Source organism: Hippopotamus amphibius, chromosome 6, assembly GCF_030028045.1.
Source record: "Hippopotamus amphibius kiboko isolate mHipAmp2 chromosome 6, mHipAmp2.hap2, whole genome shotgun sequence".
Classification (NCBI taxonomy): Eukaryota; Metazoa; Chordata; class Mammalia; order Artiodactyla; family Hippopotamidae; genus Hippopotamus; species Hippopotamus amphibius.
The window spans coordinates 25,833,210-25,853,234 of NC_080191.1; the positions used below are offsets into that span (position 1 = coordinate 25,833,210).

At 37.4% G+C, this 20,025-nt stretch overlaps 1 protein-coding gene across 2 annotated transcripts; it reads left to right on the forward strand.

Annotated features, from left to right (window-relative positions):
• The first annotated feature begins 380 nt into the window (after positions 1-380).
• Positions 381-18,236, forward strand: RSPH4A (radial spoke head component 4A). 2 transcript variants are annotated; one of them, XM_057739534.1, is made up of 6 exons: positions 381-1,063; positions 2,582-2,816; positions 10,352-11,092; positions 12,204-12,357; positions 16,319-16,436; positions 18,005-18,236. In XM_057739534.1, exons 1-6 carry the CDS (start codon positions 381-383, stop codon positions 18,234-18,236), a joined length of 2,163 nt encoding a protein of 720 aa, XP_057595517.1. The 2 variants fall into 2 exon arrangements, with proteins under 2 accessions (XP_057595517.1, XP_057595518.1); XM_057739535.1 differs by lacking the exon at positions 12,204-12,357 and having other exon boundaries at positions 18,005-18,101.
• Positions 18,237-20,025: the final 1,789 nt, after the last annotated feature.

Here is a 20,025-nt window from a genome sequence, read left to right on the forward strand (position 1 = left end):
AACTATCAGATCCTGAAAATCCTCCCGCCAGTCAAGGCTCTTCCTGTGCGTCGGACCAGTTCTCAGGTTTCCAACCTGGACTGATGGACTGCAGATTGGATTGGCTGAGCTAGGTAGAGGAGCAGAGTCTCCACCAAATCACAAATCTAGGATTTTCACCTTTCTTGGTCTCCTCCCCAGAATCCTGGCAACAGGTGTGTGTTGTGTCTCTTAGGGGAACCCTGCCTGGGGTTGCTATGGAGATAGGACGCTGCAACTTGCAGAGCAACTAGGACCCAGAAATCGCCTAGCCGACCTAAGCAAAGCCACTGCCTTGCGTTGCCTCCTTGCATATCCGCACACCCCCGTCATCCAGAACTTTTTTTCTCTTTACTCCTTCCATGGAAGACTCGACCCCCCTAAAGCAAATAATAGAACACCAAGAAATTGGGGAAACAGGGCGGCCGTGGGAAGAAATGGTAACAACTTCTTCCCAAGATCCTGAGCCTGGGTTATCTGAGGCCCCAGAGTCAGAGCAGGGGCCGGAAACTGGACCCCAGCCCAGGAGCAGCCCTCCTGGGATCCCCCAGTCTGGAGCCAGCACGCCTGTGGATGACCTCGTAGGACCAGGTGCGTCATCTCCACCTCCCCCACCTCAGGAGCTCTCTACCACTCCTTCTCCCCTGGCTCTGGCCAGGCAGGACCTTATGGCACCATGGCAGTCAGACAAGACCACAAGCGTGATTTCTGAGGCTGGGACACCTCACTTTGACCATTTGGAACAATCATCTGATAAAGGAGAATCAACTCTTCATCAAACATGCCAATCAGAGGGAAACACCTTTAATCAAACTCAGCAAACCCAATGTCACCTGTATGGATCGAGGGATGTGAGCTACAACCACAGCTCTAAACAGAAAGAACTGAAATTTGACATTTTTCAAGGAGAAGACTCAAACAGTAACTATGATCTGGATCAGCCTGAGTCTGGGGCTTCTGAAGTGGCCCCCAGCATGCTTGAGATTGCCATCCAGAATGCTAAGGCTTACCTACTAAAGACCAGTAGCAAGTCCGGCTTAAATTTGTAAGTCTTGGAGTGGGGGAGAGAGGGAGGAGGAGAGAGAGAGAGAGAAACATTTGGCAAAGGAGAGGGATTATGAGTATCTGTGTGTGAGGATGTGTTTCTGTGGGTGAATGGAAATGTAATTGGAAAGTGTGTATTAGTGAGAGAATGCCTTAATTACTCTTTGTATCATAGGACTTTAAAAAAATGGTCCACATCAAAAATATATTAAAACAACAACAACAAAAAGCAAATAACTAGGGTCAGTTAACAGCAGGCATTTATTGAACACTTTGTTTCACTATAATAAGGAAGGAAATATATTAAAACAACAAACAAACAAGGAAAAACCTAATTTCAGCCCTGGAAGAAACTACTGCAGTTGTTGAATGGGAAGTATGTAATGTATGCAATTACATAGCAGCATATCAGTGATCTCATAAAGGCCCAGTTTACACGGAGGAAGAACGGTTTCAGGAATGACCGGAGTGGTAAGGCTTTGAGGATGAAGTGGGTTTTAAATCATTTCTTGAGAGAAATTATACACAGCAAGCAAAGGCTCTCATGTCAGACTTAGCAACTATATGAAAGGATATTTAGTAGATTTACCTCACTGGGACAGAAGTTCTAATTGAATTAATTATTAAAAATGAAATTGGAGAGATACAGTGGTTATCCACCAGAGAGGAAATTAATGCAAGTTCCCACATTGGACAGAGGAATTTCTATTTTGCTTGAGCAGTTTGACAGGCATTTTGGACTCTTAGATAGTAAATTCATATTGTAAATCTGGTATTTTAAAAAGCACATCCTAGCAGTTATGTATAAAATGTAATGAATTAATGAGAGATTTGAGGATAATTAATGAATCAATAGAGAGGTTAGAGGCAGTTTCACTAATTCAGTTATGAAATAAAAAGCTACAGTGGTGTTCTTAATAGAATACAACAGAAAATATTAGGGTGCATTACATTTTAATAAAGGTGAGTAATATCAGATGACATTTTTCTCTCCGTTGTGTGTGTGGGGTTGCGATATGAAATGTATTTCTTATAGGTCTAAAAACTTTAGTGTTTTTAGACCTATAAGAAATAAAATTGGCTTAGGAAATGAAAGAAGAGAACAGATCTTAAAAGAGTCAGCCGGATTTAGAAATCAAATTGGATTTGATGAGGAGTGGGAAAGGGTCATGGAAAAGAAGTTAAGGTAAAAGAATGAAAAATGTTTAGTCACTTTTAAATAGACAAGAGATTTCAATCTGAAATAAAATGTTAAAATGTACCTGATGTAGAATACATATCTTGGTATAATATGTTTTTCTTTAATAAGTGAAATATTCATATCATATTGAAGGCATTTCTTAAAAAATTCTAGGATAAGTTCTTCTTGGCCGAGGTAGAAGTTACTTTGTTTTTCCACTAAAAATCTCTAAAGACTTCGGGTTCTTGAAGTTTCCTAAAAACCCACTGAGTGTGTATGAAATGTTTCTTCAAATGCTTTTAACAGGGATGTTATCTGGAATTTTCTCTTTTCGGGTAGATATGATCATCTTTCTGAAATGCTGACCAAGGTCTTAGATAAGCGTCCTGAAAATGCTGTGGACATCATTGAAAATGTTAGCCAAGATGTGAAGATGGAACATTTTAGTAAAAAATTGGATACACTCCAAAATGAGAATGAGATGCTTCCAACCTATGAAATAGCTGAGAAGCAAAAAGCTCTTTTTCTCCAGGGAAATTTAGAAGGAGCTGACCAAGAACTGGAAGATGAAATAGTAAGTCACTCCTGTAAATTTGAATAGGTCAATATTAGGGTTTTATTTGAGGTGAGTGGGGTGTGGCTTTAAATTCATACCCACTGCATTTATAGCTTACTAAATAGTATTTGCAACCTCATTTCATACCACTCATTTCCTTGGTTAGAGCCTCTTATGTTTTTACATTGTATTTTAGTTTTTCAGAGGCTTAGCTGTTTTGTATGTTGTAGGGTTAAACTCCTCAATATCAGAGAAAATGGTTTCTTCATCTTTTATATTCTCCAAAGTGCCTGGTACTGATCTGAGTGTATAGCTGTTTCTTATTAAATACTTGCTGAATGAATGAATAAATGTCACATAATTAAAAATTAGGCTTTAAATCAAGCTGCATATTTTCCCCTTTAATTTGCTAGAAAAATTAAAAGAACTTCTAATGTCATTTGCGTTCTCTTCCAAGGCTGCTTCTTCATATTGTGTCTTGACAGTATGTACATTATGTCAATGAGACATAATAGAAGAGGAGAGAAGTAAAATATTTCTTTTAATCCCCATAGATAAATTGCTGAAAATATTTACAGAGAAAGTTGGTGGCAGAGATAAAAAGCTATCATTCGAGAATAAAATCAGCTGTATTACCGAAATTTTACCTCCAAATATTTCAAATCAGTATCCAGATATTTCAAATCAGTAGTATTCAAATACAGTTTCCTAAATGCCTGCATGTTTGCAATTTATTCTACTGAGTAATTTATACTGTATATCTACTGAGCTTCTATGTTCTATTACCATTAAACTATTTAACACTGTCTACATACTTGCAAATTTGATGTTTGGATAAGATATGTTCAAAAGAGGAAGTAGAGTTCAGTCAAGGAAAGATAGGAGCAGCAGGAATATGCACAGTAGGTATGCCCTCTAGAGCTCTGTAGCCTTTACAGGGAGACTAACTGACACAGTGAGATATAGAATACTCAGACGGAACAGGTGACAGGTGTCAAGGATGTGACATGGCTGACCTTTTCTAAAAGTATCTTACTCCAAACACTTGATTTATGTAGCCACATATAGTACTGACAAGTCTAGGGGCAAACAGCATGTGGGGATCAAACAGAAGGCAGACACTCTCATGAAGGAGTTTATCGAAGAAGGTTAGACTCCAGTATGAGAACAGGGCACTGGACCATCTATAGGCACAGTATTACAAAGTAGGGATCTGTGTCCTGAACTAGGTTTGGAGTTAAGAATACAGATAAGCTGTTTTGATCCTGGAAACTGAGCCTTTTAACCAGATTCCATCAATTCATCCTAGTAAAGAGTAGGATTGGTTTTAGAGAAAGGATGAATCAAGTCATCAGATGAAGATAAAAGGCTGTACCTCAGAGAGTAGAAAGGTGCAGGAACAGGAAGACAGGTAGCTCTCGGAACTCTGTCCCAGACTGATATGTTTAGAGTATTAATATTTCTATTCATGTCTTTGACCACATCAGAATTCCTGTTCTTCTTCAGCATTGATTTATTCCTTCACCCATTGATTTACCAACATTGTGATTAATTACTGCATGCCAAGTACTAAGGTAAATGCATGAAAAAGACTCTTCTGACTTTAAGTTGGTCACAGTCTACTGAAAGAGGTAAAAAAGATGGTAAAGTTGACTAATATAGTAATAGAGATATGGTGGAAAAAACTGGGGTTTTGGGGTTAGGTCTGAATTTGAATCCTAGTTCAATCACTTATTCCCTGCGTGACTCTAAGTGACTAAACATTTTCAAGCCTCAGGGATAATCACACGGCAACAACTTGAGGGGTAGAGGTACTACATATAAAGGATCTGGCTTATCCTAGAAACTTAATGAATAGTAGCAGTTACTATCACATTGTTTTGACAAGCTATGAGCAACTAACTCTGCTATTAGGAACTGGGCAATGCTTTGTAACGTCAGTGATATTTCATTTGGATCATGAAGGGTAAGTAGAAGTTCGCCAGATGAAGACTGTAAGGCATACAATTCTTGATAAAAAGAACCATAAAATATCAGGAAAGATTATTTAGCATTTGGGAAACTGACTTCAGATGAGGGATTGAGTGAAGGAAATGAAGCAAACAAGGTGCTTTAAAGCCAGACTGCTCACTGTGCGTTGCTAAGAAGTTGCTCTCTTGCATACAGTGGGAAGTTAACAGAGGCTTTTAATAGAGAAACCATGGTCTGACTTATGGTTTAGGAAGATAACTTTGGTAGTAATGTGGAGGAGAATGAAAGAAGAAAGGTTTGGATAGGGACAAGGAAGACAGCATTAGAAGCCTTCTGTGACAGGACAGGTAGCCCGGGTGGACACTTAGCATGTTGAAGAGGAGGGGATGATGTCAACAGCTTTTTAGGTGGTGGAATCAATAGGACTTTAACTAAATGTGAAAGTCAAGGGAGTCAGAGGGAGCAAGGATGTCTGAACTTTCTAGTTCAGGAAACAGTGATGGTGATGTCTTCAGAGAATATTCAGATTGAAAGTTCTCATAGTTGGCTAGGAATAAGGGTGTGAAATGTGGGAGAAAAGTCAGAGTGAGTGGTACATTTTAAAAACCATATATCACTTGGGGTGGTGTGGGAGAAATCTTCCAAGCATAAAGTGCTGAGTGATGAGATGACTGAAATTTTGAGGACATCAATATTTAGGCCTCAATTAAGAAAAAAGAATCAATGGCCAACAAACACATGAAAAGATGCTCAACATCACTAATCATCAGAGAAATGCAAGTCAAAGCCACAATGAGGTATCACCTCACACCAATCAGAATGGCCATCATCACAAAATCTGGAAACCACAAATGTTGGAGAGGGTGTGGAGGAAAGGGAACTCTCTTGCACTGTTGGTGGGATTGTAAGTTGGTACAGCCACTATGGAAAACAGTTAGGAGGTTCCTTCAAAAACTACAAATAGAACTACCATATGATCCAGTAATCCCACTCCTAGGCATATACCCAAAGAAAACCATAATCCCAAAAGAAAGATGTACCATAATGTTTATTGCAGCACTATTTACAATAGCCAGGACATGGAAGCAACCTAAATGCCCATCAACAAATGAATGGATAAAGAAGATGTGGCATATATATACAATGGAATATTACTCAGCTATAAAAAGGGATGAGATGGAGCTATATGTAATGAGGTGGATAGAACTACAATCTGTCATACAGAGTGAAGTAAGTCAGAAAGAGAAGGACAAGTATTGTATGCTAACTCACATATACGGAATCTAAAAATGGTACTGATGAACTCAGTGACAAGAACAAGGATGCAGATACAGAGAATGGACTGGAGAACTCGAGGTATGGGAGGGGGCGGGGGGTGAAGGGGAAACTGAGACGAAGCGAGAGAGTAGCACAGACATATATATACTACCAACTGTAAAATAGTCAGTGGGAAGTTGTTGTATAACAAAGGGAGTCCAACTCGAGGATAGAAGATGCCTTAGAGGACTGGGGCGGGGAGGGTGGGGGGGACTCAAGGGGGGGGGAGTCAAGGAAGGGAGGGAATACGGGGATATGTGTATTAAAAACAGATGATTGAACCTGGTGTACCCCCAAAAAATAATAATAATAAAAAAAAAATGGTACTGATGAACTCAGTGACAAGAATAAGGATGCAGATGCAGAGAATGGACTGGAGAACTCGAGGTTTGGGAGGGGACGGGGGCTGAAGGGGATGCTGAGACGAGGCGAGAGAGTAGCACAGACATATATATACTACCAACTGTAAAATAGATAGCCAGTGGGAAGTTGTTGTATAACAAAGGGTGTTCAACTCGAGGATGGAAGATGCCTTAGAGGACTGGGATGGGGAGGATGGGGGGGACTCGAGGGATGATGGGGGGGAGTCGAGGGAGGGAGGGAATACGGGGATGTGTGTATAAAAACAGATGATTGAACTTAGTGTACCCCCCCAAAAAAAAGTAATAAATGAAAAAAAAAAAAAAGAAAAAAGAATCAAAGAGTAAGAGGAAATAGTTATAGAGGACAGAAGAAATAGTTATAGAGGACAGAGTAGGATCAAGAGTGAGTGGTGTGATAGATCCCAAAGAAACAGTCATACAATCAGACGAGATGAAGATTGAAAAAAGTCATTATGCTTATTTTGACACTATTTTTCAACACACATTATAAATAAGAGCAGATCATTTGCAAGAATAGCAAAGTGCTCTTAATTTCTCAGGGTCTAAATTGTCTTGCCAAGTTATCCCTAGTGCAGTTAAGGTTATTTTCTACTTTCTCAAAAACGTTCACTTGAGACTCTATTTTTATTTTCCTGTATTTCTTTTTTGGAATTGTTTCTGATCTCCTTATTTTATTTTATTCTTTAAATTTATTTATTTATTTATTTAATTGGCTGTGTTGGGTCTTCGTTGCTGCACACGCACTTTCTCTAGTTGTGGCGAGTGGGGGATACTCTTCGTTGTGGTGCATGGGCTTCTCATTGCGGTGGCCTCTCTTGTAGAGCACGGGCTCTAGGCACGTGGGCTTCAGTAGTTGCGGCACATGGGCTCAATAGTTGTGGCTCACGGGCTCTAGAGCACAGGCTCACGGGCTTAGTGGTGGCGCACGGGCTTAGTTGCTTTGTGGCATGTGGTATCTTCCTGGGGCAGGGAGCGAACCCATGTCCCCTGCATTGGCAGGTGGATTCTTACCCACTGCAACACCTAGGAAGTCCCTGATTTCCTTATTTTAAATCCAAAATTATTTATCATAGGTAGAAGCAAGCATCTGACTAAATTATGTCTTCAAATATAGTCATGCCTGAGCATTTATTTTATCATACATTTCTTTTATTTACCCTGTATGTTACACCCATATTGATTGTTACTTACATTTTATATTACCATATCCATATTATATTTTAGTAAATGTAGTATAATATATAAAAAACATGTATCATATATAAACATATATTTATAAAATTTTTTCTAAATAAATATAGGTAGGTTTCACTATATTTTATTATTTCAAGATAGTAAAGGGGCTACTTAAATGTTTCTTATAAAGAAAGGATGTTGGACTTTTGTTATTCATAGTGGTTATTAAATTATCTCTGCTTAAGATACACACATACAAAAATATAGCTAATATATTGATGAGTATAAGACACAGTGGTACAAATTACAAGTAATGGGACAAGAACTGAAATTCAGAAATTAACAGAGTTTGATCTAAATCTTGAAAGAAGTGGTGGGAGAGAGAAAGTGGAGCTAATATCAAGATGTTTAAAAAGGAAAAGGAAAGTAGGAAGTTCTGGATTTGTTTTTTCCTTTTTTATTCCTCATACATCTTTTATTAAATTACATATTTTTGGATATCACCTTTTAGAGTGTTTGCAGTAACAGGATATAAAACATGCACCAACTGCCAACTGAAATTCACATGTTAAATTGTGGTAAAAGTTAGAAAATTAGAATTGATTGTGAGGTAGTCTTTTCCTTTTTACTTCAGAAAGGTGAAGAACTAATCGTTGAAAAACTTAATTTTTAAGCCAAAACACAAGCTCAATATTCTAAAATATCACTACTGAATGGCTTAAGTATTTTTTTTAATTGAATAGTTGATTTACAATGTTGTGTTACTTTCAGGTATACAGCAAAGTGACTCAGTTATATATATATATTTTTTTTCCAGATTATTTTCCATGATAGGTTTATTACAAGATATTGAATATAGTTCCCTGTGTTATACAGTAAATCCTTGTTGCTTATCTATTTCATGGATAGTAGTTTGTATTTGTTAATCCCATACTCTTAATTTATCCCTCTCCCCTCCCTTTCCCCTTTGGTAACCATAAGTTTGTTTTCTGTCTGTGAGTCTGTTTCTGTTTTGTATAGAGATTCATTTGTATTAGTTTTTAGATTCCACATATAAGTGATATCATATTTGTCTTTCCCTCTCTTACTTCACTTAGCATGATATTCTCTAGGTCCATCCATGTTGCTGCAAATGGCAATATTTCATTCTATGGCTGAATAGTATTCCATTGTATATACATACCACATCTTCTTTTTTTTTTTTTTTTTTTTTTTTTTTTTTTTTTATTTTATTTTATTTTTTTTTATTATTTTATTTTATTTTTTGGGGGTACACCAGGTTCAATCAACTGTTTTTATACACATATCCCCATATTCCCTCCCTTCCTTGACGCCCCCCCCCTCGATTCCCCCCCACCCTCCCTGCCCCAGTCCTCTAAGGCATCTTCCATCCTCGAGTTGGACTCCCTTTGTTATACAACAACTTCCCACTGACTATTTTACAGTTGGTAGTATATATATGTCTGCATACCACATCTTCTTAAACCAATCATCTGTTGATGGGAACTTTGGTTGTTACCATGTCTTGGCTATTGTAAATAGTGTTGCTATGAACACTGGGGTGCATATATCTTTTGAAATTAGCATCTTTGTTTTCTTCAGATACATACCCAGGGATAGACTGGATCATATGGTGGTTCTATTTTCAGTTTTTGAAGGAACCTCCATACTGTTTTCCATAGTAGCTGCACCAGTTTACATTCCCACCAAAAGTGTAGGAGGGTTCCCTTTTCTCCACACCCTCTCCAGTATTTATTTGTAGACTTTTTGATGATAGCTATTCTGGCCAGTGTGAGGTGATACCTATTGTAGTTTTGATTTGCATTCTCTAATAATTACTGATTTTGAGCCTCTTTTCATGTGCCTGTTGACCATCTGTATGTCTTCTTTGGAGAAATGTCTATTTAGGTCCTCTGCCCATTTTTTGATTGGGTTGTCTTTTTATATTGAGTTGTATGAATTGTTTGTATATTTTGGATATTAACCCCTTGTCAGCAGCATCATTTGCAAGTATTTCTCTCCCATTCCATAGGGTGTCTTTGTTTTGTTGATGATTTCCTTTGCTTGTAAATTTGATTAGATCCCATTTGTTTATTTTTGCTTTCATTTCTTTTGCCTTGGGAGACTGATCTAAGAAAATATTGCTATGATTTATATCTAAGAATGTTTTGCTTACATTCTCTGCTAGGAGTTTGACGGTGTCGTGACTTATATTCAGGTCTTTAAGCCATTTTGAGTTTATTTTTGTATATGGTGTGAGGGAGCGTACTAATTTCATTGATTTATATGTAGTTGTCCAGTTTTCCCAACACCACTAGCTGAAGAGACTGTCTTTTCTCCATTGTATATTCTTGTGTCCTTTGTCATGGATTAATTGATCACAGGTGCATGGGTTTATTTCTGGACTCTCTATTCTGTTGCCTTGATCTATATGTCTGTTTTCAAGCCAATACCATGCTGTTTTGATTACTGTAGCACTGTAGTATTGTCTGAAGTCTGGGAGGATTACATCTCCAGCTTTGTTCTTTTCCCTCAGGATAGTTTTGGCAATTCTGGGTCTTTCATAGTTCCATATAAATTTTAGAATTAATTGTTCTAGTTCTATGAAAAATGTCATGGTCTTTTAAATACAGATCACATTAAATCTGCAGATTGCAAGCAGTTCTCTTATGGATAAAATAATAATCACAGCACTTGTATTCCCAGGCAGAACACTCTCTTCCAAACGTAATGGAGTCAGCTTTTTATTTTGAACAAGCTGGAGTTGGTTTGGGCACAGATGAGACTTATCGCATATTTCTTGCCCTCAAGCAGCTTACAGACACCCACCCAATCCAAAAATGTCGTTTCTGGGGCAAGATATTAGGTCTGGAGATGAATTACATTGTAGCTGAAGTGGAATTCCGTGAGGGAGAAGATGAAGAGGAGGTAGAAGAGGAAGATGTACCTGAAGAGAGGGACAATGGAGATAGTGAAGCTGGTGAAGATGATGAAGATGAATTACCAAAGTCCTTTTACAAGGCCCCACAGGCTATTCCAAAAGAAGAAAGTAGAACAGGTGCCAACAAATATGTCTATTTTGTTTGCAATGAACCAGGAAGACCATGGATGAAGTTACCAACAGTTACTCCTGCACAAATTGTTATTGCAAGAAAAATCAAGAAATTTTTTACTGGGCGATTGGATACCCCCATCATAAGCTACCCACCCTTCCCAGGAAATGAGAGTAATTACTTACGAGCACAAATTGCCAGAATTTCAGCAGGGACTCATGTCAGCCCTCTAGGATTCTATCATTTTGGTGAAGAAGAAGGAGAAGAGGAGGAAGAAATAGAAGGTGGGCGAGATAGCTTTGAAGAAAACCCTGATTTTGAAGGCATCCAAGTGGCTGACCTAGTGGAATCCCTATCCAATTGGGTTCATCATGTACAACATATACTCCCTCAGGTAGGGGCTTTGCAATTCTCAATTTATCAGCTAGTCAGCAAAAATTTATTAAATTCTGTCTACAATGCATACAATATATACAAGAGAAAGGCCTTCAGACTCTAGACAAAGAGACAATTAAAAAATTTAGTGAAAACACAGAGTATTGTAGAATTACCAAGTAGTATAGACCTGGAATCTTCAAAAAGATTTTATTTCTGAATGTAAATAAACTAAATATTTCTGTGGAGTATCTGACATGCAAGGATTTAGATTTTGGTGTGATGTGAAATTATTTTTTATATGTTAAATGTAGATGGGTAAGTTAATTTTGAGAAAATTTCTTATTCTATTTTAATGATACAAGAACTTTTTTTGCCAAGAACAATAAAAGATTCTAACAAAAACAAAAACAAGTAAACAGTGTTACACAGAAGTTATATAGAACCTATTCTGCCAGTTGTTCTTAATAGCACTTTATATGTATTATCTCATTTAAAACTCACAGCTGTATGAAAGATTAATATCCTTATTTTACAGAATAGGAAATTAAGGCAGAGAGTTTAGGGAATGCCACAAGGGGAATATAGATAATAGGCAACAGGGTCAAATGTGAATGGGCAGAATGGATCCAGAGTCCATACTCTTAATCAATCTGTTAAATGGTCTCTTCTGCAGGTAGAAAATCTTCATTATACTATAATGTACATAAGAGATTTTCTTAACTATCTCTAGATGAGGGTTAATTAAATGAAAAACTATAACCCCAAAACTCCATACCTAATCTTATTATATTTTTGTTATTAATAATAATAGTACGTTACCTTCATATAAGTTAGTAAAATGCATTATTACCTTTTTCACTAAAGTTATAATTTTAATATATAAGTATTCTGTAACGTCAAGAAGTGAGGATATTCTTGAATTAAAGAGTACAAGCTTTTGCTTGAAATAACATAGATCAAAACAGCTGAATGAAATATAAATATATGTTGAATATATGTGTTGAATGAATGAATGATCAATAGGCCACATAGTGGGATATCATGCAGATAATTACTTCAACCAAAGGAATATTCTGATATTTTAAGGTCCTCATTAGACTACTAAATCTTGTGATATTTATACCCAGGGTCGCTGTAATTGGTTCAACCCCACACAAAAAAGTGAGGAGGAAGAAGAAGAAGAAGAAGAAGAAAAAGAAGAAGAAGAAAAAGGAGAAGAGCCTGACTACACAGAACAGGAAGTGGGGCCTCCTCTCTTGACACCAATCTCTGAAGATTTAGGTAATTTTACACACACTATATATGTATGTGTGTGTGTGTGTGTGTGTGTGTGTAGGCATACATAAGTATGTACACATGTATCTACAAGCAAACCTTGGAAATACTGCAGGATAAATTCCAGACCATGGCAATAAAGTGAATATTGCAGTAAAGTGAGTCTATCATTTTTTAGTTTCCCAGTGCATATAAAAGTTATGTTTACACTCTACTGCAGTCTATTGTGTGCAATAACATTATGTCCAAAAATATGTACACACCATAATTTAAAAAATACTGTGTTGTGGGGGGATGAGAGAATTAGGTGAGGGAGATTAAAAGGTACAAACTTCCGGTTACAAAGTAAATGGGTCAAGGCTATGAAATGTAGTGTGGGGAATATAGTCCAAATAACAAGATCTTTGTATGGTGACATACAAAGTGACTAAACTTATTGTGGTGATCATTTTGAAATATATAGAAAAAAATAACTATGTTGTCTAATAGGAACTAAAATAGCGTTGTAGGTCAGTTATAGTTCAAAAAAACAAATATACAAACAAACTCGTAGAAAAAGAGATCAAACTGGAAGAAAAAATATTGTATTGCTAAAAAATGCTAACCTTAATGGGCATCATCAGAAAATCTACAAAACAATAAATGCTGGAGAGGGTGTGGAGAAAAGGGAACCCTCCTGCAATGTTGGTGGGAATGTAAACTGATAAACAGCCACTATGGAGAACAGTATGGAGGTTCCTTAAAAAACTAAAAATAGAATTACCATATGACCCAGCAATCCCACTGCTGGGCATATACCCAGAGAAAACCATAATTCAAAAAGACACATGCACCCCAATGTTTGCTGCAGCACTATTTACAATAGCCAGGACATGGAAGAAACCTAAATATCCATCAACAGACAAATGGATAAAGAAGATGTGGTACATATATACAATGGAATATTACTCAGCTGTAAAAAGCAATGAGACTGGGACATTTGTAGAGACATGGATAGCCCTAGAGATTGTCATACAGAGTGAAGTAAGTCAGAAAGAGAAAAACAAATATCGCATATTAATGCATATATGCAAAATCTAGAAAAATGGTACAGAACAACCTGTTTGCAAGGCAGAAATAGAGACACAGAGGTACAGAACAAACAATATGGGACACCAAGGGGGGAAAGCGAGGGTGTGGGAGGGTTGGGGTGGGATGAATTGGGAGATTGGCATTGCCATATATACATTACTAATAAGAAAAGAAAATCATATTGTACACTTTAAATATATACAGTTTATTGTGTCAATTATATCTCAATAAAAGTTCTTAAAAAAATGCTAACCTTCATCTGAGCCTTCAGCAAGTCATAAGCTTTTTGCTGGGAGAGAGTCTTGCCTTGATGTTGATGGCTGCTGACTGATCAGGGTGGTGGTTGCTGAAGGTTTGGGTCTTAAAATAGGACAACAATGAAGTTTACCACGTTGATTGACTCTTCTTTTCACAAACAATTTCTCAGTAGCATGTAAAGCTGTTTGATAGCATTTTACTCACAGCAGAACTTCTTTCAAAATTGGAGTCAATCTTTTCAAACTCTGCCACTGCCTTATCAACTAGGTTTATGCCGTATTCTAAATCCTTTACTGTCATTTCAACAATTTTCAAAGCATCTTCACCAGGAGTAGATTCCATGTCAAGAAACCACTTTCTCTGTTCATCCATAAGAAGCAACTCCTTATCCATTCAAATTTTATCAGGAGATTGCAGCAATTCAGTTATATCATCTGGCACCACTTCTAATTACAGTTCTCTTGCTATTTCCACCACACCTGCAGTTACTTCCTGCAACTGAAGTCTTGATCCCCTCTAAGTCATCCATGAGGGTTGGAATCAACGTCTTCCAAACACCTGTTAATGTTGATATTTTGACCACTCCCCATGAATCATATGTTCTTAATGGCATCTAGAAAGGTGAATCCTTTCCAGCTTTTCTTTTTTCTTTTTTAAATTTTGTTAAATTCTTCCACTTTTTTTTCCTTCCAGTTTTAGAGATAATTGACATACAGCACTGAGTAAGTTTAAGGTGTAAGACATAATGATTTGACTTACTTACATCACGAAATGATTACCACAAGTTTAGTGACCACCCATCATCTCATATAGTTAAAAAAGAAGAAACTTTTCCTTGTGATGAGAACTCTTAGGATTTACTCTATTCACACCTTTCATATATAACACATTATCAGTGTTAATTATATTAATCACGTTGTACAGGACATCCCTAGTACTTACTTATTATAACTGGATGTTTGTACCTTTTGACCAGCTTCCTTCAATTTCAATTCCCCCCCCCTCCCCCCGCCACGATCCACCATTTCTGGTAATCACAAATCTGATCTCTTTTTTAATGAGTTTTCCTGTTTGTTTTTGGAATATAATTCACCTACAACACAATATTAGTTCCTAGTGCACAACATAGTGCACCAATTTTGGAGCAGTCAGAACACACACACAACATTTATAGAATTAAAGTCTCTGTTTTACATGGGCATGGTTTGTGGTGCCCTCAAACACTTATGATAGTAACATTAAAAATCACTGATCACAGATCACCATAACAAATACAATAATAATGAAAAAGTTTGAAATACTGAGAGAATTACCAAAATGTGACAGAGACACGAGGTGAGCAAATGCTGTTGGAAAAAAATGGTGTCAACAGACTTGCTTGACACAGGGTTGCCAGAAAATTTCAATTTGTAAAAAACTCAGCATCTGTTAAGCACAATAAAACATGGTATGCATGTACTATGTATGTATATGGTATATTTTTATATATATAGCATATACTCTATACTATATATGTATATATACACAGGTATTTCCTGCTTTTCAAAAGATTGCCTTACACCACTATGCTTTTCTGAGAGAATTACCTTAGTACGTATTTTCGCTGACACAAATCCCAAAAGGATTTTCTCTTAAAAAACAAAAAAAAAAGGCAAAAGAAAAATAGTGTTCAGCACTGGTTTTGCAGCAAGCAGAGGCAGCACACACTTCAAGCTGTCAGAGGGGCACCTCCAAGCTCCTTCCCTGGAAACTACACTCAGCATCACAGCATGAAGTTGCCATAGCTTTGAACTGTGCTAGTGAGCGTCTGTACTTTGTCTCGATTTATCCTGTCAATCTATTTGCAAGATGTGTCCTAAGGTAATTGCTTCTTCACTCTATGTCATTTTGGCTTACAAAAGGTTTCACAAGAATGCTCTACATTCGGATAACAGGGGAATCCTGTGTACCCCCCCCACCACCCCCCCACACACACACACACTCTATAGTAAATGGTGGGAGTAAAGAATGTAATGTAGCTGGCCCCACCAAGAAGTTTCTAGGACAAAGGCTGCAGGAGTGCACCGCAGAGAGGAAACATAAGGTGGCGCTCTTACTGGAAATGCTGATTTACCTTTTATCTTTTTTGTTTTGCATTCTACAGATCATAAACACATGGCATAGAGTAAAATATCATGAGGTACTGTTTTTTGGTTTTTGGGTTTTTTTAATCTACTATTGTTCTCATATTCTTTTTTATTTCCTTTTCAGTTTTGGAACATTCATGCTTATAACGCTAGCTCTTTCTTAATAATGATTTGGTCATCACATATTTTCCCCTCCAGCACATAGGCCTCCCCTCCCTTGGTAAAACTTATTTTCTCTGTTGTACAAATGCATACACACATATGAACATATACACATACACACATATATATGTATTCACACTTTTTTTTCAAATTTTTTTCAAATTTCATTCTTCGACAACATTCGTATAATACCCTCCTGATCTTATGTTAAGCTGCTAATGTTTTAACTTTTCTATTCAAGTGTGTGTGTGTGTGTGTTTTAAGAATTATAAATATAGCTTTTCTGTTACACAGTATATCCTTGTCTATTTAGGAGTTAAGTCTACTTTGAATTTTTCTTTGGTTTACAGAGATCCAGAATATGCCACCTTGGACAACACGGTTATCCTCAAACCTCATTCCTCAATATGCTATTGCAGTCCTTAGATCCAACCTTTGGCCTGGAGCATATGCCTTTTCCAATGGCAAGTAAGTATGTGACAACTTTTACACGGCTAATACTTCGATTATTTAACTTCTGGAAATTATAAGTTATCACTGGCATGTTAAGTTACTACTGTTTTAACTCTTCTTTGACATGTCAAGTGTCCATGGCGTAAGATTAATTCAAACAACATCCATCTTATGTTGATACAATAAAGCATCAAATTTAGAACATTACAGTAATTCAGGCTACTGCCTTTTCATCTGAATTATCCAATTAATGGAGCTAAAATGTTGTTTTTTCTATGATTATTTGAGTAATTGACATTCATTACATGGAGGTAATTCTAAGCAGTGTTTAAATTAGCTTAAATCTCATCTTTTTTTGGATGTCTTGATAAAAGATAATTTAAAATGTTTGATTTAGGCTATCACTTTCAAGAGAATTAAGATAATTAGTAAATAGTAACATGTAAATAGGCTAATAGTAAAGAGTAAATGTCCTTTTATTCCTCACCCAGAGCATACACTTCCGTTTGTCTCATGCTTCCATTTCTTACTTCATAACCTAGTATCAGAAGCTCAGCTGAGCTGGAGACCTGAATGGTCAAATGTCAGAGTAGCCATTGAAGCAACAAGTCAGAAATGAAAATGTTAAGCCTTTAATCACTTACTGGGATGGTGTAACCAAGTTGAAGCACTGATTCCCACCACCCCACCTCATTCCATGTGCCCCCATGGAATGGCATACTGGTGGAAGGTCAAATGGGTCAGCATGGTTGTGGGATCATCTCACTGAGAAGGAAGTCCCTGACATAAGGCTCTTGCAGTTTTAAGGACCTGTGAGCAGAGGAAGGTGGGGAGGGCTAGGGAAAAGCACTAGGTACTGAGTCAAGAGTGCGGAAAGCAACTATAAGATCTCCGCTTCTCTGAACCCCCCATTAGGAAGCCCTGGCAGAGGAGCCTGAAGAAGACCTCTGCCAAAGGCCTCAGATGATGAGGCCTAGGAATGACGGCACCTGGGCCAGGAATACAATGGTGGCAAGAGCACGATAGGCCAGAGGGCCCAGAGTCCTTGACCACAACTCCTCTTAGAGACTGCAGTGCCCTGGCCATGCACCAAGTCTGGTGTGAAAGGACATTTTTCCACCATGAGGCCTACTAGGCAAAGCTTTTGTAATTGCTCAAGGTTGGACCTGAAAAATCACACATAGGTTGTTAACCACAAGCCTAACTTCTCACCCAGCCAAGATTTGCTAGGTTGGCAACTTCTAATTCTTTCTAGCTCTGAGGAACATATGTAACTTTTAACTTAGTTGTTTTGTTTTGTTTTCCCGAAAATAATTAAAAGATGAAAGGCTGTGGTCCAAGTGTATGGTACATTTTGATAGGGTCTGGTCCTATGGTTTCTTAACCAGCGTAAGCAGTTTGGATCACAGTACTTCCCTGTGCTAGATGAATCATTTAGGGATATTTCATCTCTAATGCATTTTAAATGTACTGTACTGCTTTAACATTATGTGACTAAGATACTCTATCCTTATAGAAAAGAAGGATCAATTTTCCTTACTGAAAAATTATACAATGATCTATTTTATTTTTTTAATTTATAGAAAGTTTGAAAATTTCTACATAGGCTGGGGTCATAAATATAGTCCAGACAGCTACACACCTCCAGTTCCACCACCAGTTTATCAAGAGTACCCCAGTGGACCAGAAATTACAGAAATGGATGACCCGAGTGTGGAAGAGGAGCAGGCTTTCAGGGCTGCACAAGAAGCAGCTGTAAATTCAACAGAGGAAAACGAAGAAACTGAGGAAGATGAGGAAGATGACTATGACTAATAAAAATAAAATTAGCCCAGTCTTATGAGACCGATACATACACACTCCTTATTTGGGACTGATCTATCTATCTATATCTATCTAACTATACATACATACACACACACAGGCAACTGTTCATGTGCAAAATACCATTCCTTAAAAATATAAAACTTGGAATTTCATATGTGGAACTATTAATATGTACTTTTAGAAAGATGCTTAATGGATTTTTCAGAGGCAAAAAATGACATTTTCTTACATAACTGTTCTGATGGCTGCAGCTAATGGAATATGTGCCTCTATACTTTTTCTTTCTTTTTTTAAAGTCTCAGATTGAATTCCTAATATGGCAAACATGGAAATACATAACCCACAAAAGCTCCTTGGGGACTTAAATATTTTTTGAGTGTCAAGGAATACTGAGGCCAAAAATATTAATGATAACTAAATTAGAGCATGTGTTCTTAAGCAACCTGTGATACTGTGTGCAAATATTGTGTGTATGTATGTACATCTATACATATTCTCCCCGCCCCCCCGTGGGGAGCGGGTATATAATTCCACCACCTGTTCAAAGACTGTGGGAACACTTAAATTTTTAACTCTTTTACTTGTTACTTCTTTAAAAAACTTCTCAATGTAACTCTTCTTTCATCCTATAGAAACTGGTTTTATCTGATTTGGGGAAAAACAATTTGCACAGAAATGGCTAGCTGGGACATACAAAGACTTCAAACTGGTATTTTCCACTACTGCTTTTCTAAAACTAGTTATTTCCATTCACTAAAAAAATATTGTAAATCCTACATGTGTTGTGCCAGGCACTATGAGGCTGCTGTTAAAAATTAGACATTGCTCCTGAAATCTTAGAGCTTACATTCAAGGAGGGAAACCTAAAAAGGTAGATAATTAGAATAGCAGGTATTGTGATACAAATATTAAACCACAGCAAGTGTTTGTCAAACTGTGTGGTGAAGAACCAATTAAAAAGAAAAACAACTTCTAATCCATGGCTATTATCTGTGTAAAATAAAAGTATGTCAGAAATTGTAACTTATATAATTATCTTGTCATAGACTGGCAGCGTGCAGATCAGTGATCTACACTTTGAGGAATGTTGCTTATCAAGCACTAATAAGGTGCATTTAATCCAAACTTGAGCAGTTCAGGCAGCACTTCTAAGAAGAGTAGGAGGAGAACTAAGGGGGGAAGGGCCCCAGGCAGCACCAGCTGTATTTTGGCAAGGACTTTAGGCTGAAAGGAGTGAAACTTTGAGTTAAGCTGGGCCCAGACTGTGTGGGATGTTTGAATTTTAACCATGAGCAACGAAGAGGGCTCAACTAGAAGTCACCCAATCGCATTTGTGTTATTGGTTTGGCTTCTGTGTGGAAGACGGACTCACAGAGGATCAAGACAGGGAGACCACTTAGGAGGTTATTACATTGTCTAGGTGAGAGATAATGATGGCATGGAGCAGCATAACTGCATGGGGTAGAAACCTGTTTACCAGTCTGAATGACAGACTAGTAGAAGGGATGGTTTCTGGAATTTTCCAACTGGCATTTTTTCATGGGGTAGTAGACACTCACTGCTTTTGTTTTTTAATATCCATTTCTTCATCTACACGGATTTCCTTTTGAGAAACTGCCTTTGTCCCATGGCATATGGTCACATGTTAATCAGGTGTGTCCACTCTGGAATCTAAAATGTGAGCAGACATTCTGCCTTAGCTCCTAACCTGATTTCCCCTGCTGTAAATTAGGCCATATTCTAGCCTATCCTGTTGCCTTTGTTCTAGCAGAGTTCC

Bases quoted from the DNA above. Each gene is read 5' to 3' on its own strand.
- RSPH4A (XM_057739534.1), top strand. From the start codon at position 381: ATGGAAGACTCGACCCCCCTAAAGCAAATAATAGAACACCAAGAAATT. The intron at 2,817-10,351 runs GTAAGTCACTCC...TTGTATTCCCAG, and splicing joins AAGAACTGGAAGATGAAATA to GCAGAACACTCTCTTCCAAA. The intron at 11,093-12,203 runs GTAGGGGCTTTG...ATTTATACCCAG, and splicing joins TACAACATATACTCCCTCAG to GGTCGCTGTAATTGGTTCAA.